Source organism: Ooceraea biroi, chromosome 12 (assembly GCF_003672135.1).
Source record: "Ooceraea biroi isolate clonal line C1 chromosome 12, Obir_v5.4, whole genome shotgun sequence".
Classification (NCBI taxonomy): Eukaryota; Metazoa; Arthropoda; class Insecta; order Hymenoptera; family Formicidae; genus Ooceraea; species Ooceraea biroi.
The window spans coordinates 5797689-5815951 of NC_039517.1; the positions used below are offsets into that span (position 1 = coordinate 5797689).

The 18263-nt window shown below is 42.3% G+C and overlaps 2 protein-coding genes across 4 annotated transcripts in view; one reads left to right on the forward strand and one right to left on the reverse strand.

The window, feature by feature from the left end:
* Window positions 1-144: 144 nt before the first annotated feature.
* On the forward strand, window positions 145-3429 carry LOC105277740 (putative ammonium transporter sll1017). Its single transcript, XM_026974200.1, has 3 exons — window positions 145-1235; window positions 1335-2130; window positions 2281-3429. Exons 1-3 carry the CDS (start codon window positions 501-503, stop codon window positions 2793-2795), a joined length of 2046 nt encoding a protein of 681 aa, XP_026830001.1. The 5' UTR covers window positions 145-500; the 3' UTR covers window positions 2796-3429.
* A 1600-nt stretch (window positions 3430-5029) lies between these two features.
* LOC105277738 (bifunctional heparan sulfate N-deacetylase/N-sulfotransferase) overlaps window positions 5030-18263 on the reverse strand; it is a 225192-nt gene continuing 211958 nt past the window's right edge. For all 3 annotated transcript variants that reach the window (XM_011336331.2, XM_011336330.2, XM_011336329.3), the window contains 10 exons: window positions 17614-17866; window positions 16045-16236; window positions 12441-12784; window positions 11669-11957; window positions 11056-11184; window positions 7437-7619; window positions 7129-7349; window positions 6769-7047; window positions 6340-6637; window positions 5030-6261 (listed from right to left, as the gene is read on the reverse strand). In XM_011336331.2, coding sequence (XP_011334633.1) covers window positions 6151-6261; window positions 6340-6637; window positions 6769-7047; window positions 7129-7349; window positions 7437-7619; window positions 11056-11184; window positions 11669-11957; window positions 12441-12784; window positions 16045-16236; window positions 17614-17866 — 2299 coding nt within the window. In that variant the 3' untranslated portion in view covers window positions 5030-6150. The remainder of the gene's footprint in view (window positions 6262-6339; window positions 6638-6768; window positions 7048-7128; window positions 7350-7436; window positions 7620-11055; window positions 11185-11668; window positions 11958-12440; window positions 12785-16044; window positions 16237-17613; window positions 17867-18263) is intronic.

The window sequence follows — 18263 nt, forward strand, 5'->3', positions numbered from 1 at the left end:
GACAGCCGGCAATGCGACATGCGCGCCGCGCCGCGCTGCGCTTTACGCTCATTGGTCTATGTCCGTTCGCGGCACATTTCGATCGTTTGAAAAATATCTTTCCCGAGAAACTCGGCAGAGACGAAACGCGATGCCTGTATATTCGTAAAGAGAGATAGATTTTCATCGCAGATGAAAAACGGGGAATGAAAAAGCATCTGCAAACATGTCAGAGAATTAATTTATAACGCGTAAAATTGTAACAAAATCAACCTCTATTCGATGTTCTCTCTCACTAATCATGTTTTCAAATCAGAATTGCAAAACAACGGAATATCAAGTAATCGAAGTGTACATGCTATTTCATTTGAGTTTCTTGTTCAGTTGTTCTAACCAAAAACAAGTGCGTTATCCTTGTATGCAAAATGTGTATAATCACTATAATCTCGAACCGCAGTTTGGTCACCGCAAGCGACATGATAACGTAACGAGTAGGAAGAGAGATTCTCCCAGAAGAAGGAATGTCATCAGCCGCCGATCATTCATCACCGTCCGATTACTTTTACGCCGAAAACTACGACTACGCCGTGCAATCGCGTTCCCTGCACAACAATACCGCCACTCCGATCGCACACTTGAACGGAAACTCGCTGATTCGTCTCGTCCTGACGATCCTGCTGCGTGCTGGCTTTGTGCTCGTGCAACTCGGAAGCGTGCCGGTCAACAACGTCAACTTGATCCTTCTGCACAATGCAGTCGACTTCTGTTGCGTCACTGTCATGTACTTCCTCACGGGTTTTCTCGTCGCCTACAATGGCGACCTGGCCGGTCTGATTGGCGAAGGTTACTGGATCGGCGATCCGATGGTCGACAAGAACGAGGCGATTACCGGTTGGCAAGCGATAGTGATCGCGTCGGCGATCTGTACCACCGCTGTCGCGGGCAGGATGCACGCGGCAGGATACCTGTTGGTAGGTGCTCTGCTATCGGGCCTGATACAACCGTTGCTCATCCACTGGGCCTGGACCGCCGAGGGATGGATGGCCGAGAACGAGTTAGGTGGAAGAATCGTCAGTTTCAAAGACTATGCTGGCGCGGCAGTGGTCCATGTCGTTGGGGGACTTTCCGGTCTGATCGGCTGTATTACCCTCGGCAGGAGAATGCTCAGATTGAAGGATTTGGACGATGCGAGCATTACCGCCGGCTCCGCCGGCACCGTCTTCGGGGGTCTGCTGCTCATTCTTGCCGGACTCCAAGTGATTAACCATAATTTTCGTAATGTTATCAAGCTCAATAGATCTACTTGCAAGTTCCAACAAGTATTAAGTACTTAACAGATTGATTTAATATTTTAGGGCCTATGCACGAGCACGTATGAACGGGACAAGTTTCGCATGTCCACGCGGGATCCATCGCACGCATACGTGAACAATTTGCTAGCCGCAGCCTCTTGCACGCTGTTAGTCGTGGCTCTGCACTCTGCGTTCAGCCGCGAAAGCTTCAACCACTGGACGGCGATGAGATGCGTTCAAGGCATGCTCGCCGGCGTAGTTACTGTGTCGGCCGCAGCCAACGAGTACTCGCCGCAAACAGCCATCGCCCTGGGTTGCCTGGGTGGTGTTGCGTTCTACCTAATCTCCCGACAAGTCTTCCGCAGTGCCCTGGAGGACTATTGTAACGTTGTGGCCGTGCATCTCGTTTGCGCGATCCTCGGCAGTGTTCTGGCACCTTTCTGCGCTGTGCACCTCGACACCGAGGATACCACAACACTGTTATTGAATTTCTCCTGGCAATTAATTTGTCTGGCTGCATTGTTCGCCCTGGTCGGTACGGCAATGTTGCTGGTCTTTGGCATGCTGGAACTCTGCGGTATACTTCGTAATAGATCAGAATGGCTGAATCACGTGCGAGCCAACGTAGCCGTTGACAGAGGTCCACCAAGATCGTTCTTACGAAGGCTCTTCTTTCCTGACAGCGGTTCCGTTTACCTGCAACCGGGCTCGATCTCTAGCACGGACCATCGTCCAAGCGCAGATTCGAGATTTTGCAAGTATCAAACGGAGATAGACAAACTCGAAAAAGGGAGGTTCACGAGTAAACGAGAGATGAATATCAAAAATGAAGACAGCGTTACACAACCTCTACCGACAGGTTGATACATTTTAAAACTTAATAAATTTTGAAATGATTTTTAGCGTAGAATCTATTTTCGTTTATTATGTTAGTGTATTTACAATCCAATTTAGACTAAGACGAGGAAATAAGACTTATTGTTAGCCAATAATAGGAAATTGTTGTTAGGAACAAGAATAAAGAAAGCGAGACAAGTGCATACTCTATCTGGGAGTATCCCCGTAGTAATGGAGGATCAAGGCGGTACTGGCGAATCGATTAACCATAATCTTCCGGAAATTGTAAGAAAACAATTTCTTGGAAGAGAAATAAAGCATGTTCTGGATCCTATCGAAGAAATTGACGAAGAGCACGCGAAGGAATGCGAAGTGCAACCGAGTAACCCTCAACGTAACATTGAAGACTGCAATGCTGGTGATGAAAATTCAATCTTTCGAAAAAGCATTAACGCATTTGCGACGACGAGGGACTCAAACGAATCGAATTATCAACTTCGGCGAACAGCAAAACTGATAAACCTACACCATGAACTCAGTAAGGAAGATTTGCGAGTTGTGTTTGGGCCGAAACGCGTGGATTCCTCGTCCAGCGATTCGTGCGACGAGGATATCATATTCGCAAGGAATGAATCTGTTAGAGATATCATGACGAGCAATGACTCGTTAATTCATGGCACCAACTAACGATGCTTCTTGCTCCGTCGTAATTACTAATTAGATTTGACTCAAACGCGGAAGCCATTTGTGTGCAATCTCATCATTGGCCAAGTTACCAAAGGGCTAAGCTTTGTCAATTTCTTGGAACTAGGACAATCAAGTGCTTTGAAGCTTTGAAGGGAAGATACCTTGAAGCTATATTATAACGCTGCTACTATTGCGAGCTTCCAAAATTGCCTCCATTTCGAGATACTAATATGTATAGTAATAACATATGAGATAACTTATGTACTCGAAGAAAATGAAAAGAGTAGAGTGTATAAAGTAACAACAAAATAAAAGGTGATACTCTGAAATTAAGAGAGATATATAGCGTGTGTGGTACAAAAGGTGTATCATATATTATATTATAATAATATAATAATATTACGCAGCATTTCATTTGAATACATCGCCAGTAGAAAACGGTCCAATCAAAGGATTTCCAGTGTTTCTTTTTATTAGAACTTACACGCTATTCATACAATATTTTACACAATAGAGTAGTTGTAAGTTGAATAATTAAAAGTTCCTATCCAAGTGTCGCACACACACATCTCCTATATGCACGATTTCGTTAATTCGCGCAATCATGGCATCATTTGTTCTGCGTGACAGTCTATTTCTCGGAACAGAATATTTACACAATGCTCGCTATTTCTGTGCGTTCATACGCGAACAAATGTAATTCGCAAAATTTCCCAGCAGTATTCAGTACGTCATCACTAATTTATAATTAACGTATCGCTGTGAATATATTTGATCATAACGATGAAACATGGAATTAATATTAAGAAAATTTAATTGTAGCTCCTATCATCGACACGCAACCATTGATACTCACACAATTCTACTTTATCGCTTAATTTAACGTTTAATCACAATTCTGTGTCAATGGAAAAATTTTGAAACAGAGAGAAAGAAAGAAAACCGCAGTTAAGAGACGTTGATGACGTAGATCAGTGATGAGGTATTGTTAGCTGCCTGTTTCCATGCCACTCTGATTAATCCCATGGGGTTCATTATCTATCTTTGTCTGCCATCATGTTATTGTCAGGTAGTAGCAAGCCGGACACTTGTTGCTACTGCCATACCGAACGAAATTAAGGATATTGACTCTAAAGATCCGACGGCGCGATTGGTCGCGTTATAATTACCGTAATCGTATATACAACATTGTAAAATGGCACGATTCGACAAAACAGATCAATCGATACAATCGTCATTGTTATAGCAACTACTATTACAGTACTAACAATAAACTTTGTACACGATTTGTTAAACATTAGATGGCATTACAACTTCAACGGCAGTATAAAAATGAGAATAAATTCTACGCATATAACAGAAGCTTCTGTTTAAATGTAACATGTGAAACAACTGTAGTGACACTGATGATGCAAGTAAAAATGTTGTCTCGCTCGAAACCTTGGATTGCTCGTCTTGGATTCAAATCTTTCCACAACGAACCATTTATATATTAGTATTCTAATGATTACGTCTTTTTCTTTTGTAAAAAGTGTAGCAAGCAGGTGTTATGCGCAGGTAACTGTGTCACGTTCTTAAAATTCCACGATATCGTTAAAATGTACAAGTGTCTTGTTCACGCAGGACACAAAATATACTATTGTAAAAACGTTTGTACATAGTTCACATTTATAGATTTATAGATGATGTATGAAATGAAAAATAAATAAAAAAAATATATATATGTATGTGTGATAATCAGATCCATTATATCGCTCTTCTGATCAGCAAACACCGGGTTAATGCAATTATTCTCTCACTGTACAATAAAATAGAAATCGCGTTGTAATGTCATTCCAAAACGAGCAATTGAATGCTTGTATTATACATACATATATATATATATATATATATATATATATATATATATATACACGGCGTATTTTGAAATGTTTCGCAATTCGAAACACTCCATATAAACTTTGTACTTTTAATTGAAGATTAAAAGTATGCGGAAAAATTAATCTCATAAAAGTCATTACATGATCATCGCTTGGACGCATGATCGAAAGATTAGCGCTTTTACAATCTTTTTATACGACATTCATCAAATATTTGTCATTTCAAATCAATATATGATATACGGTGGTAGTCGAGGAGTCTCAATTTTCATTCATAATTTCATACAACTTGTCAGCGAATAATTCGTGCCTAAAAAAATGCCAAATAGTCGTTTATCATAACAGTCGCGTGAATTTCCAATCTGATAATGATAATTGATACGCACAAATGGGCGTACGTTTATTCGCGTGCTAACATCAAATACTCCGTATCTTTCTTTTCTCTACTCTTTTCGCGAATTATTATGATACATCTATATTAACATCAAAATAATGCGTTACATCAATGTACAAACAGACTCGATCGTACACCCTTTATTGGCCGGTACCGGTACCAAGAATAGTATTGTCAAAATATACATAGACTTTTCGTCATCATCATCGTCATCGATCTCATAGTGCTTAGTAATTAAATACGCTTTACATAAAGATAATTAACGTACACTGTATCTCCGAAAGTTGATGGGCTCAAGAAAGAAGCTCGTAGCCCCATAGTTTCACGCTTGCATGGACGATCAGTGTGCAGGAAGAATCATCGATGAATGAATTATTCAATCGATTCGTCAGCGTCATTCAGCGATGATCTTTACACAAGAAAAGTAAATTTCTCAGCGCAGCGTGATTTGGACAAGTTGGACAAATTGATTGAGGAAATCGAATTTTCCGCAATTAAATTTTTAATACTGTGGACATTGTTCTTGTTACGTACAAAAACTGTCGTTACATCATTACGATGATAAAAGCAGATCTATTAGATACAAGTTGGATCGAGCGAATATAGATCCAAGCGCAAAATATGTCGCACTGATTGGTTTTCCTTTGGCCCAATTTGTGCGAAATCGGTAGGGCGCGTAATTGCGGTTGCTGGACAATGGCACCGGTGAGCGATACATTCCTGATCTTTACAACGCGGTAAGAATGATAGTAATGATAATAATAGCAATCAATATACATATTTATAGTAAGAAAATTCAAGATAATTATTGATAATAAAAATAATAAGAACTATCAGCTTAACAATGATCGACAATTACAACCGTAGCTTCGTAGTGACTAGCTTTTGCAGGTTCCCCGTTTGATTTAGGCCAGTCCACCGTGGTAGGCCAGCGTGGTCCTTCTTCCGAAGATGTGGAGAGTTTCAAATGTATAATACAATTAATTTACAGGTCCTCCGTCAACGAGCGATGTATCTCGCTGACAGCGGAAGCGAGTAACCGGCGGGAAACACTAGAGTTTCATCAAGTAATCGGCGTTTGCTAGGTCATCACCGTGTCGGTGAGATCATCCTTCAGCCATTGCGGGATCGTTCTGGACCCAAGTCGCTTCAGCAATTTCACTAGTGCGGTATTATGGGACAGGTAATACCTCTGTAAGAGATTTAAAACGTTTACATTTCTTACGTGCCAGTTAAATGAAACGTTGAATAAACAAAATAAGAGTCTCACCTGTAACAATTTGTACGATCTATCCTCCATCGGCGGGTACTGGCGACCTTTGCTCTTGCCGAGACACTTGGTGCGATCCTCGTTAGTTACTTGACAGAAGAAACCTTTTTTCGGATCATACCTCAAATGTGACGAGTAATTGAAAGCGGGCGTTATCTTTAAAAACCGTTGTAGCTCGTGTAGCGTCTCCACGGGATTTTGCCGCAGTTGCTCGCCGTCGATGATGTGCAACTGCTGGGGCAAATAGAACGACAGCCACCTTTCCAAGTGCTGTGCATATTTCCCGGGATTTAGACACCTGCAATTGAGCACGATAATTTCATTCAATTGCTACATTAGAATTTCACTACACAGGAAGAACAAGCGAAGAGTTCGTTATTACGACTTTCGACTCTTGCGTCCGTTATTAAGCAAAGTCGAATTACGTGCCTGTTTCTAAGATCTCGCAGAGGTTTTGGTGCGGAATCACTCGCCGTGATGACCGCGTGGAAGGAGTAATTGTTCGCTACTGCATCTCCGTGCACTCTGGTATGCTGGTACCACGAGTACGCGCGTCTAGCTGGAGAGAGTAATATGGTGATCAGCTTGGCTCTTGGCAGAAGCGCGTGAGCTCTTCGCGGTACCAATTCCCCGTCGAAGTAAGTGGCCGATTTCTCAAAGAGATATCGCGAGCTCTCGTTCTTCGACGCCGGAAAGAAGCTCATGTACCTGCAAGAGCAACACCACGTGACGTTACATTCTCGTTTCACGTCGCAAGAAGAAGAAGATTTCTCCTGGCCGCTCGCTTACCAATCGAGACCCTTGTAATAATTTTTCCCGTTGAAGAACTGTATCTCCTCAAAGGTATCGGGACTCGGTAAATTGCTGCTTATCGCTGGATGAATGGACAAGAACGTGTACAGGGCCGTGGTGCCGGTCTTCTGGGGCCCGATTACCAGGAATCGCGGTAGCTGATCGCAGGTCTTATTACGGGACCAGATCTTTTGATGCCTCTGATCGTCGCATGGATTCTGTAACAAGATACACATACAGATTGACAGTTGTTGGGACTTTGCAGCACAGCACAACTTGCTGGGCATCCCTACTCCTCTACTTACTCCCCACACTGGATCGGTCTCCTCGGGATATAACTGAAAGTAACGTTCCCCGAGTTGCAGTGGGGGTGCACTGGACAGCCTCAAGTTCGTCCAACACTGAATGAATTTTATAACCGACTCGAAGGTGTACAATGCTAGACGATCGTTTCCATAATTCGACATGTGCGTCATGAAAATATTTATCTGCAAAACGTTATTAGACATTACACGATTACTGAAAATCATTTATCTATTGATTATATGTATTGATCGGAAAGTCCCTGCCGGATTCTTTTAGCAAAATTCAAAGGCAAAACCTTGCGCTAACAGTTAAGAGAAAATCTTGTAATAATAATTTGTTACACGGACTTTCTGGTCAACATGTGCAATATCATGAAGTAGAATGAAGTATCTCGCGATCTACGCGCCATTTCGCGCGTTTAAAAATCGCGCCGCGCCTCAGTTACCGCGGATCCTTGAACGTGTGAAGAGTGATTTTACAGTGCGCTTCGTACATGTACCGATTTCCTAATTATTATACAGCGTGTCATACGCGGTGGGTAGCATCAAAATGTACCCGCGAATCTTGCGAACCTATATAGCGATATTCGGCATGGCGATTCAATCATGATTTTATGAAAATTTGCGTAATCGAATTCGCGATCGCGGAGATTCACATAACCTTCCGCAATGGCGATCATGCTTGAAAATCGTACTCTATGCGCGTGCGCAACTAGAGCAGGTACATTTAATTGAAATGCACACGTATTTTACGTTTCGTTATTAAGTAGTACTGCCTCGCAGCGATATAACGATACGCAGCTGCATCGAGTGGAAATCTAATTAAGAAAATTGTATTTTTCAGATGCGCAAGAATCGGCCAGAGGATGTACCGAAAGATCCGCTCCGGCTCCGGAGCATCCGGATTGCAGGTTAGTGAACCTACCCACAGATTAAATGTTAAAGTTGATTTGAATTTCTGTCCTCGATTCTTTGCCGGCATTTCGCCGCCAAATGGAATGAATCAAGGAATAACGCGTCTTAAGTTTTCAAATGTAATCCGCATAATGTCTTTTATTGCGTTTCAGACGGTGGCAGAATGCGGCCGATTTCGATTTGCAGCTATTTCGGTGAGTCATGAATAAGAAAATATATTTATTGGTGATGGGACTTTTTTCCATTATCAGTGCGATTTATTTTGCATTTGAGTAGATAATAGATTCGCAGACATGTATATTTGTTGAGTAAACAGTGATGTATAAATCGTAATTTACTTATACAAATCTTCTCACGTCTTCCTAAAGTAAAAATATTTAGCGAATGAAATCATGATATTTTATGCAAAATTTCAATTTTACCACTGTTTCACTCGATGATTTAATTTTCTGTCATGGACATGATTGTCCAAGTGCCGAGAGAAATACGACACTTTGTAATGCGACGTTATTCCATTAGATTTGATGTCACGCGAAATTCGAGAATATTTTCAGGGATATTTATAATCTGTAACATCGCGATAACTTTTCATTTTTGCATTCGCGATGCGGTTTGAAACATTGAAACGGTTTGCGATTTTTTGTGCGATTACAAATACAAATTTCATTAAATTGAATTTATGGAAATACGATAAAAGTGATCTTTGCCAAGATGTAACAAAGTTGATAATGTTACAATGAGAAATCATTATTTCTCATGTACGCGCAAACAGTTTATGCGATCGCATTTTCTTAAGTTTTTAATTTTTAGTAGTTTTCTCTTAATTTGTAATTTTTTTATTTTTTCACATTTTGCGTTGCAAACTACAGTGAAGCAAAGTATCGCAGGAAGATGCAGTGCGGAAGTTTATTCAATCACAAGTAATCGTTACTTAAAGTCGTGAATACCGGCGTAAATATTAACAAATTCATGTCGCGAGTGCAAGTGAATGTGTCAATCAAGTGCAATCAACGAGGGATACACGACGAAGAAAACGCGAAAATTCCGGACAGCCGATTTCGTTGATGGACGAACGACGATGGATTCGGAGGATTTTCATCGCGCATTGGTGAGTGTTTTAATATTTGTAGACAGCAAAGTAGTAGTGCATGTAGTAGTATAAATCGCACTGATCTTGTAAAACATTAAGTAGTTTAAAAAGAAGCTAGAACTAGAGCCATCATTTTTATTAATAATATAAAGATTCTTTAATAATGCAACTATAAATAATATAAAATAATAGAAAATAATATAAAATATTAGGTTGTTCATTAAGTTCTGCGGTTTTCTCGATAGATAGCGTTTGTCCATTGAAAAAGATAGCATGCATCGCCTGAACCGCGGATTGCCGCATACTCCGTGACAGGTTAGACAACGCTTGACATTTCGCCAGAGTCTTTGTTGTGTTTTGACGTGTTGTGTGCACGCGCTATTCATTGAAAATGGAGGATCAAAAGGTGCATTTTCGGCACATTTTGCTATTTTTCTTCCGCAAAGGAGTAAAAGCGACGGACGCGCAACGTGAGATATGTGGCGTGTACGGGGACTCGGCCATAAGCGCTGACACTTGTCAGCGTTGGTTTGCGCGCTTTCGTTCCGGAGATGTGAACGTCTCCGATCGTCCATCCACCACTGACGACGACCAAATCGTGGCCGCAATCAAAGCAGACCGACACCTGACGACGCGGGAGATCGCGGAGCGCTTCGACATCGCCCATACAACGGTTGCGCAGCGATTAAAACGACTTGGGATGTCGAAAAAAGCAGATGTTTGGGTCCCTCACGAGCTCACCGAAGAGAACATTTTGGACCGCGTCATGATCTGTGAATCCCTGCTGAAATGGAACTCGCTGGAGGCCTTTCTCAAACGGGTGGTCACGGGAGATGAAAAATGGGTGGTATATAACAACATTCGACGCAAGCGGTCATGGTGCGGTCCGGGTGAGTCGTCGCAATCGGTTGCCAAAGCGGATTTGCATCCGAAGAAAGTGATGCTGAGCGTGTGGTGGGATTGGCGAGGCGTCCTGTACTTCGAGCTGCTTCCGCGCGGTCAGACCATCGACGCCGAGAAGTATTGCGCTCAGTTAGAAAAATTGAAGCAGGCAGTGGCGGAGAAGCGGCCGGAATTGGCGAACAGGAAGGGCGTTGTCTTCTACCACGACAACGTCAAACCACACACTGCTTTGGTGACCAAGAAGAAGTTGAAGTGCTTTGGCTGGGAAGTCATGCAGCACCCACCGTACTCCCCAGACCTTGCGTCGTCGGATTACCATCTGTTCCGGTCACTCCAAAACAATCTCGACGGGCAGCGCTTTAATTCAGTGGACGATATTCAAACGTACTTGGAGGACTTTTTCGCGCAGAAGTCGCGCGACTTCTACAAACGCGGCATTATGTCTCTTCCAGAACGTTGGCAGAAGGTGGTCGATCAAGATGAACAATACATTCTAGATTGAATAAATGTGTAAGTACAATAGATTTATGTTTTAATTTAGAGCAAAAAAACCGCAGAACTTAATGAACAACCTAATAGTATAAATTAGGATTAAATAGCTAGAATAGCTAAAGTTTTACTCGAATCGACAAAGTTTCTCGAGTTATTGTTGTTGATTATTACGGTAACAATGCCCGCAAACTAAAATTAACTCCGCGACATTTGACTTACCGGATTATAAACGATCGTTTGAAAGAGTTCACCGCCCTGTATCGACTCGTCCAGTTTCTCCCTTCCACCTGGATATCTCTCGATAAAAATTGTGTGAGTAAAAAGGCCACAGGTTTGCCTCGGTAGGACCTGAAATCGTAATAAAAAGGTCGTTTTTTCATCGGACAACATGCGTCAAACTTATCAACTTATGCGCCGGAGGAACCCGATAAAAAACATAAAGCGTCATGTAAAGTATTCAGTTCGGGCATAAAAATGTAATTTTTTGCAAAAGCAAACGGTGGATTTAGCTCTGGCGGAGCAGTTATTGCCTCCAGCAAAATACAGTCGCGTTTCACATATCCACAAGTAAACAAGTTAGCAAATTAGTTATTGATGGAATTTTGCGACTAAATTACGCGTGTTTAACGTTTGTGCAAATTAATGTTAAATCGAGGTTTTCGTGTCTCGGAAATTGCGGTATAAACTAATATCCTATGCGCGACACGCGCAGTCGATACAAATAACGTTTTCGATGTGATTGCGCGCGAATCGTATTCGCATTTCGAAGCGGTGTTTGCTTTCGGGGGAGATGGCTTAATGAGTACCGTCGGTATTATACATGATTTTCTACCATAATGTTACGATGAATGAAGCCGCGTCTCAAACGAGCCGGTCTCAGATGTGGATACTCCTCGGTACTCGTCACCTTGATGTTCCATACTCGCTTCCACGCTTCATAGAGGCCTTCGTGCACCGGATAAACGCCGGAGTGATGTGGACTCACGCTGTACCCGCTTCCGGTCGGTATACCGTGGTCCTTTGCGAATTGCTTGTTCAGCGCCATGTCCAATTGTAGATGAGTTATGTTCTCGTAGAGATGTGGCTGTTGGTGGTTCCACATGTGGGAAAACCACGTAAATCTAAAAGCCCGCGATTTCGGAAATCTTAACGAATGTGCCAAGCACGTCATACAGAATAATTCATTAAAGTACTCGACACTATGTATTTTCTTTCGCATCTCGTATCCTGCAGCCATAATTAATTACGTTTAGATACGCCAGGCTTCGCAGCGTTTTGTCGCGCCCGCGCCGTTACAATAAACTATCGTGTGACGTTTTATGTAATAAAAGCAGTGCTATAATGTCAACGAGATTGTAAATTTAGTTTACATATATGTATATCACACACACACATTACTACGTTATTGCTTTATAACAGCGCGTTTGATTAATGAGAATAGAGTAACGACTGTCGCAATTATGTATCTTTAAAGCCGCGCGAGTATTCCGATTCGTGACATAACGGATATAATATTCCATTATTCGGTATCTCTGCACTCATCTCTATCGCGGGTAACGTAATATTCACCGGCATTTGCCATCGATTAACATTATTTGTCGTACCTGTCTACGTTCTCCAGGAGCATGTCGTCCCCCAAATTCTCCTCCGCTGTCCCGTGATGAAAATACTTCCCGGAAAACCCCAAATTGAATTTGAACCCCGGCACTAGTGCCTGAATTCTCTGCTGAGTGGCTAGCAGCGCCATTACGTCGTCTTTCCTTAGCCGGGTGCCTTTCTCGCCGACGAATATATCGTCCACGTCCACCAGAATCATGCGATTCAAACTGAGACTCAATTGCCCGTGCGATAAGTAGGACAACGAGTCTAGGAGCAGCAGCTTGTGCAGCCAAAACCGCAGTCCGCCACCGAAAAGGACTCTCTGGATTCCGTCGTATCTACCATGATCCTGTTGAACGAATATATTTCGTGACTCAACCCACATCTTACATTCGGAAAATCTATTTCTTAACTCTGACCCTCTTTTATCGCGTTACGTACATGTGCGGTCTGTGATTCAAGACTGTTTGCTCGAGAGGACAACTATACACAACTACATAAGTATTATGTAACTTAAGGTTTCTCTCATTTTCGCTGCCTTTGATGTTGAAACGGTCATCGTCTTAGCTGATGAATGCTCGAACGAATACGAACGCGTGCATGTAAACACCCATTAAACGCGGGTGTTGTACACGCGAACGTGGTCGTGGACCGATCTAATCATCGCGCGTTAACGAGCATCGTTATTTTTCTCTCAATGAACGAGCACGGTGGTGCGCGGCACGTGTAATCGCGGACGTCCGACGTGTTAATTGCATTGTTCGATAGGAACTCACCGGCAACTCCGCAGTTCGACGGCTACGAACCGGAGCTTGTTAGCAGTAAACAACAATAATAATCTCGCGAATTACTCCACGGGATGCAAGGGGGTGGGTGACGGAATGAATGCGTGGATCGTGCAGGTAGCCAGGTGATTAAATCAGGAGCCAATCAGCCGTAGGCTCACGCGATTAATGAGCGACTGCGCGGCGCGCTTCATTTGCTACCATTGGCACCGCCAATTTATTTCGTTTCGGGAGAAATATCGCAGTCCTGCCCCTATGTCGGAGTAGAAGCGGGTCGAACGTTAACAGCGCCGACGACGCGACGGGGGATGATGAGCGGAGGGTCGCCGGGATATTTCGAGATCAGCCGCGAATGCGAAACGTGTCCCGATAAATCGAGTCGTGGGAAAATTGCCGCGCGACGCGAGGCCATTTCTCCAAGTTTGCTTCATTATTTACAACCGGCGAAATTCACCGTCCAATTAAACGAAGAATCCGGCCAACCAACGGCGAGATTTTTGTCTCGCCTTGTGCAATTCGCACCACCACGGGAACTCAATTTACCGCTCGCTGCGAAGCATTTACATTATGAGATTTTAGCTTAGTTTTATGTGGGACGTAAATTCCGTGTCTGTCGCTATTATAATCTGTGTCGAAAAAGATCTGAGAAAGATTGGCGTATAATAAAATATTGCGATGAGGTGCGTTTCATTGATGCGAAGACAAGGGATGCGAGATATGTACCCCGGGAATAGAAAAACGTAGCGTCGGGACGGTGCACTTTTCGTCATATCGGACGACATCTCGGGTGTCTGTCGGATGAGAGCGCCGTTTCCTTTATATCATCCGTAATTCGTAGATTCGTCGTCCTCCACGTTTGTCGCACGGTAACTTTCCTCTCTTCCATGTCCGTTACATCCGGAATCTTGCAGTTGCGGATTCCTACACGAATGTAAACGCCGCGGCCGGGACGGCTTTACGAATTGTTTCAGTTTACCTCCGCCGACGGCGGATCCTTTCTCTGCTCCGCCGTTTTTCCCTTTTCTCCCTACATCTTTCTCCTACCTTCGTCCATTCCTTTTTATTTTTTTCTCTCTTTTATTTCGTCTCGCCCCCATGTACGTGGCTACGAGCCGTATCGCGGAAATTCCACATTTGTTTTCGTTTTCCGGCACCGCCGCTGGCAGTCGAAACGGAATAGAGAAAATCGTCAGGACAAGAGAAACGGCGGAAGGAAAGAATAAAGGAGAGTGAATGAGAATGTCGTGTGCACATTCGCGGTTTCTGTTAATACGGAATTAATTAGTAATAAGTATCCTCTCACAGAAAGCGTAATCGTTTTTTACCGTATCATAAAAATTATTCAACTCCCTGAGGGAACAATGTCAGATGAAAGCGGAAATCGTTTGAAAATGTTCTGATCAATGTGCACATATATCGTAAAACTTTAAATTAATAAAATTGACTTAATTAACATCGAAAGCAATAAGAGGTGCCCGTAAAACTGCCGTAACGTTTTTACAGTAACATTACGGATCTGATAATTACTAATATTAATTAGTGGAAACACGTATAAGGCCTTATCATGTCGACTTAGGGTTAATGCAGCGAAGACAAACGAACCCGTTCGTGGTTCTTATCGTGCGACATTCGGTGGAGTGTCGGTAGGAGACTCCTCTCCTTGGAGAGGAATACTCATGCCGACACAAGCACGCGGAATGAAATCACACTGTGCGTATTGTTCCAGAGCTTCCCTTCATTCTCCGCCGTGTGCGAGCGGCGGATCTTACACAGCCATTCAGCTTCTTATTTCCCAGCGGCCGTCTTTCTTCCTTTCTTCTCTTCGTTACACGCGCAAATGCAAAGTGAAGTAGCGTACAAGGGAAGTTTCTGGCTGGCTTTCTTTTTCGGTGTCACCGTCGAAAATCGCAAGAGTAACCGCCCTTTGAAGACACGGGAGCCGAGAGACCCTTTTCCTCTCGTGTGAGAAAGATAAGTGTATAAGCGATGCGTGTTTCGCGACAATTTCATTTACACGGATTTCGCCGAGTCCCTCGCCGACATAACGATATTCCCGAATCATCGTTTTAAGAGAATTATCATGCGCAAACCGCGTGTCCCGACGAGGGACACTCGAGCGGTGATGTTCCGTGACATCTGCGGTAATAAAACGAGCTCTCGTGAGAATCGCAGGTTCCCGAGGAAGAGAGTCGGGTGTTGTCAGGTTTGCTGTGTGCTAGTGCCCGCATAAACGTCGAGTACACAACTACTTCGCGAATTGTTCATATCCTTTCTACTTGCTCCATTATTTTTATGATATCCTAGTTCCGTGCACTCTTTTGCAACTGCGCTTCGTAGATACTCCATGTGTGTGCTTTCGTTTTTCTTCCACAAATCATTCGCGTAACCGAAAAGATAAGAGCCGTGGGTATGGGACTGCGTGAGTTAATCAGAGATTTCCCAAGGATGCGCTCGCAGTTTTGTGCAAACATCGTAAAGATCGTATTTGAATATTCACATCCAAGGATAATTTAATTTTTGATTTCGCGGGATATCACGGTTTTACACATTTTCTCGATGTCACAAGAGCATTTCATGTTTAGGATCAAAATCTCTCATTAGCAATCTCTCCTTACAAGTTGATCGAGTCGGCTTCCAACGTAGCAGCGTATCAAGTCCGTTGCGCGGGGGATAAAATGATTTAAACGTTTTTCGTCGTCGGGGGAGGGGGAAGGAGTGAAACGCATAGACGCGCGAGTCGGTGCATTAATTCCGCAGTCGTCCGGCTTGTCCGAGAAGGGATACGTGACCGGAACGTTGAGCGGGTAAACGTGGACGGACTCACCTGGATGACGGTAGCCAGGGGACTCTTGTTGGCTGGATAGTCAAGGCTGTCCCGATGCGCCCAAGCGAGCGGCTCGTAGGTGCTGTGATTGGCCTGAAAAATAGTCCAGTCACCGCCGGGAAGTGGTCCCCAGGCCGTTTCCCCTGATCTGGTTAATCGAAGAATGGGAGACGCCGCATTCAGCTGAGCATCCTAGAAAGGGAAGAAAGAGCGACCTGATTCTATACGGTCCACACAAAAGTCTCGTCGCGTTCTCACTCGTCGCTCTTATCCACAGCTTCTCTCTCGCTTTGCCGAGGAGAAATCAAATTTTCGGACGCATCACGCATGCTTTGGTGTTGTGTTCAAAGAGGATTGTTCAGGTCAATACTGTCGCGCGACAGAAAACGCGATTTTTATGTTCGAAATGCCACGTGAAATTCAAACAATTCTTTGCAACGTGTGCAACAGAAAGACGATATATAGGATAATAATGATAGAATTGCACAAGAAATTATTCAAATGTATGAGATGTATTTATATGAAAAAGTTCAAAGTTGAAGATATATTACTGAATTGTTTCAAACATTAAATTTCTATATTTATGAGTTAAATATCGTATCGCGAAAATCGTATCGATAAAACTATTTTGGTTACACGTTATTCAAACAGCAATGAGATACTTTGTATCATTACAAACTATAAGATTCCTTTTATGCAGAAGTTAGTTATTTATAAATATAATTATGCCGCAAAATATGTTATGTTACGCGTGCAGGGCTCGATCGATGTTCCAACAAGATTGTAACTTGTACTTTTACACGTTACAAACTTTACGTTTGTACTATTGAGATAATTTAAGGCTACATGTTACAACAAATGAGTATAGAGATACATTTTTCAGAGAAAAAAGAAAAACGCGTAATATCGATCGTCATTACTGCGGTTCTAATGCTGCAGAGAACCACGCTTTTTATTACTGCCTTTTACGAGAGTTTTCTTCTCGTTTCGATTCCAGTTCCCGCGATATAAATTTGATTGCAGCCATGAAGATTGCCACTCAGGCTTTTTCTATGATCACATCTTTCTCGGGTAATCTCCAGTATTGATTGTAGAAAAGGACATTTTTCTATCGCATAATAAAAGCCGTGACATCCTTATGTTGCAACTCTTATATTTTGTTCTTGGTAGTGACATAGAGATAAAATTGCAGTAATTTATCGTCACCCGTAAAATATCGTAATTTAAGTTTTAAAATTAAAACAAATAATAATAAAATATCTCGTGTCCAAGTCTGACAAAACTAGGTAAATGTAATAAATATGGATATAAAATTGTAACGAAAACATATCTGGAATATACAATATAATTCATAAAGATGTTGAGAAGGAGAAATTAAAAACCTTTACCCTACCTTTTATCGAAATAGTTGCACGATACCTTGCAGTAAGAAACAAAATTATGCAATAAAACGTAATATAAAACGTATAGAAATGTAAAATCTATATAAATCTTAATAACTGAAAAGCAAATCTGCTTTTTGATGCTGACGTACGTGTGCGAATATCGCGCAGCTCGTCGGATACCAACCTTCAATCTAAGATTCGTATGTATAAAAAGTGGAAAGCCCTTGAGCTGAGCACCAACTAGACTCTCTTCGCCGGGAGGAGCAAAACCCACGATGCCGACCGAATATTCCCTGCAGTATTTGTCCAATAGCTCACGATTCCATTTGTCCATCTGCAAGTACTTGTTTAGATTCTCGAAGATTAACACCCCATAGCGACCCTTGTCAAGATTCGTTAGCACCGGTAACGACTTGCCGGCCACCTCCACTTTGTACCTGAAAGCATACCGATAATATTTTAGTATTTTACATAAAATTAAAAAACTATCTGCACTGCGAGAGGTCTTTATGAGAAAGATAAATAAAGTTTCATCTTTCTCGTAAAGACCAAAACGCGGCAGATAATTTACAGTACGTTAATGAATGTTTATTAAAAATTTTATTTTGTTCATTAAAAATTGTAAAAAATTTTTCATTAAATTTCATCCAGTAAATTTTAATATCTTTATAGATGGAATTTTCAACAAAGGAAAAACATGGCAACTTTTTTAATTACGGACCACATGTAATATCGAGAACTTTATTTATAGAGTAATACAGATACCGCATGATATGTAAGCATTATAATTCTTCTATACCGCAAATATCACTGAGAGTACCACAGTTTTTACGA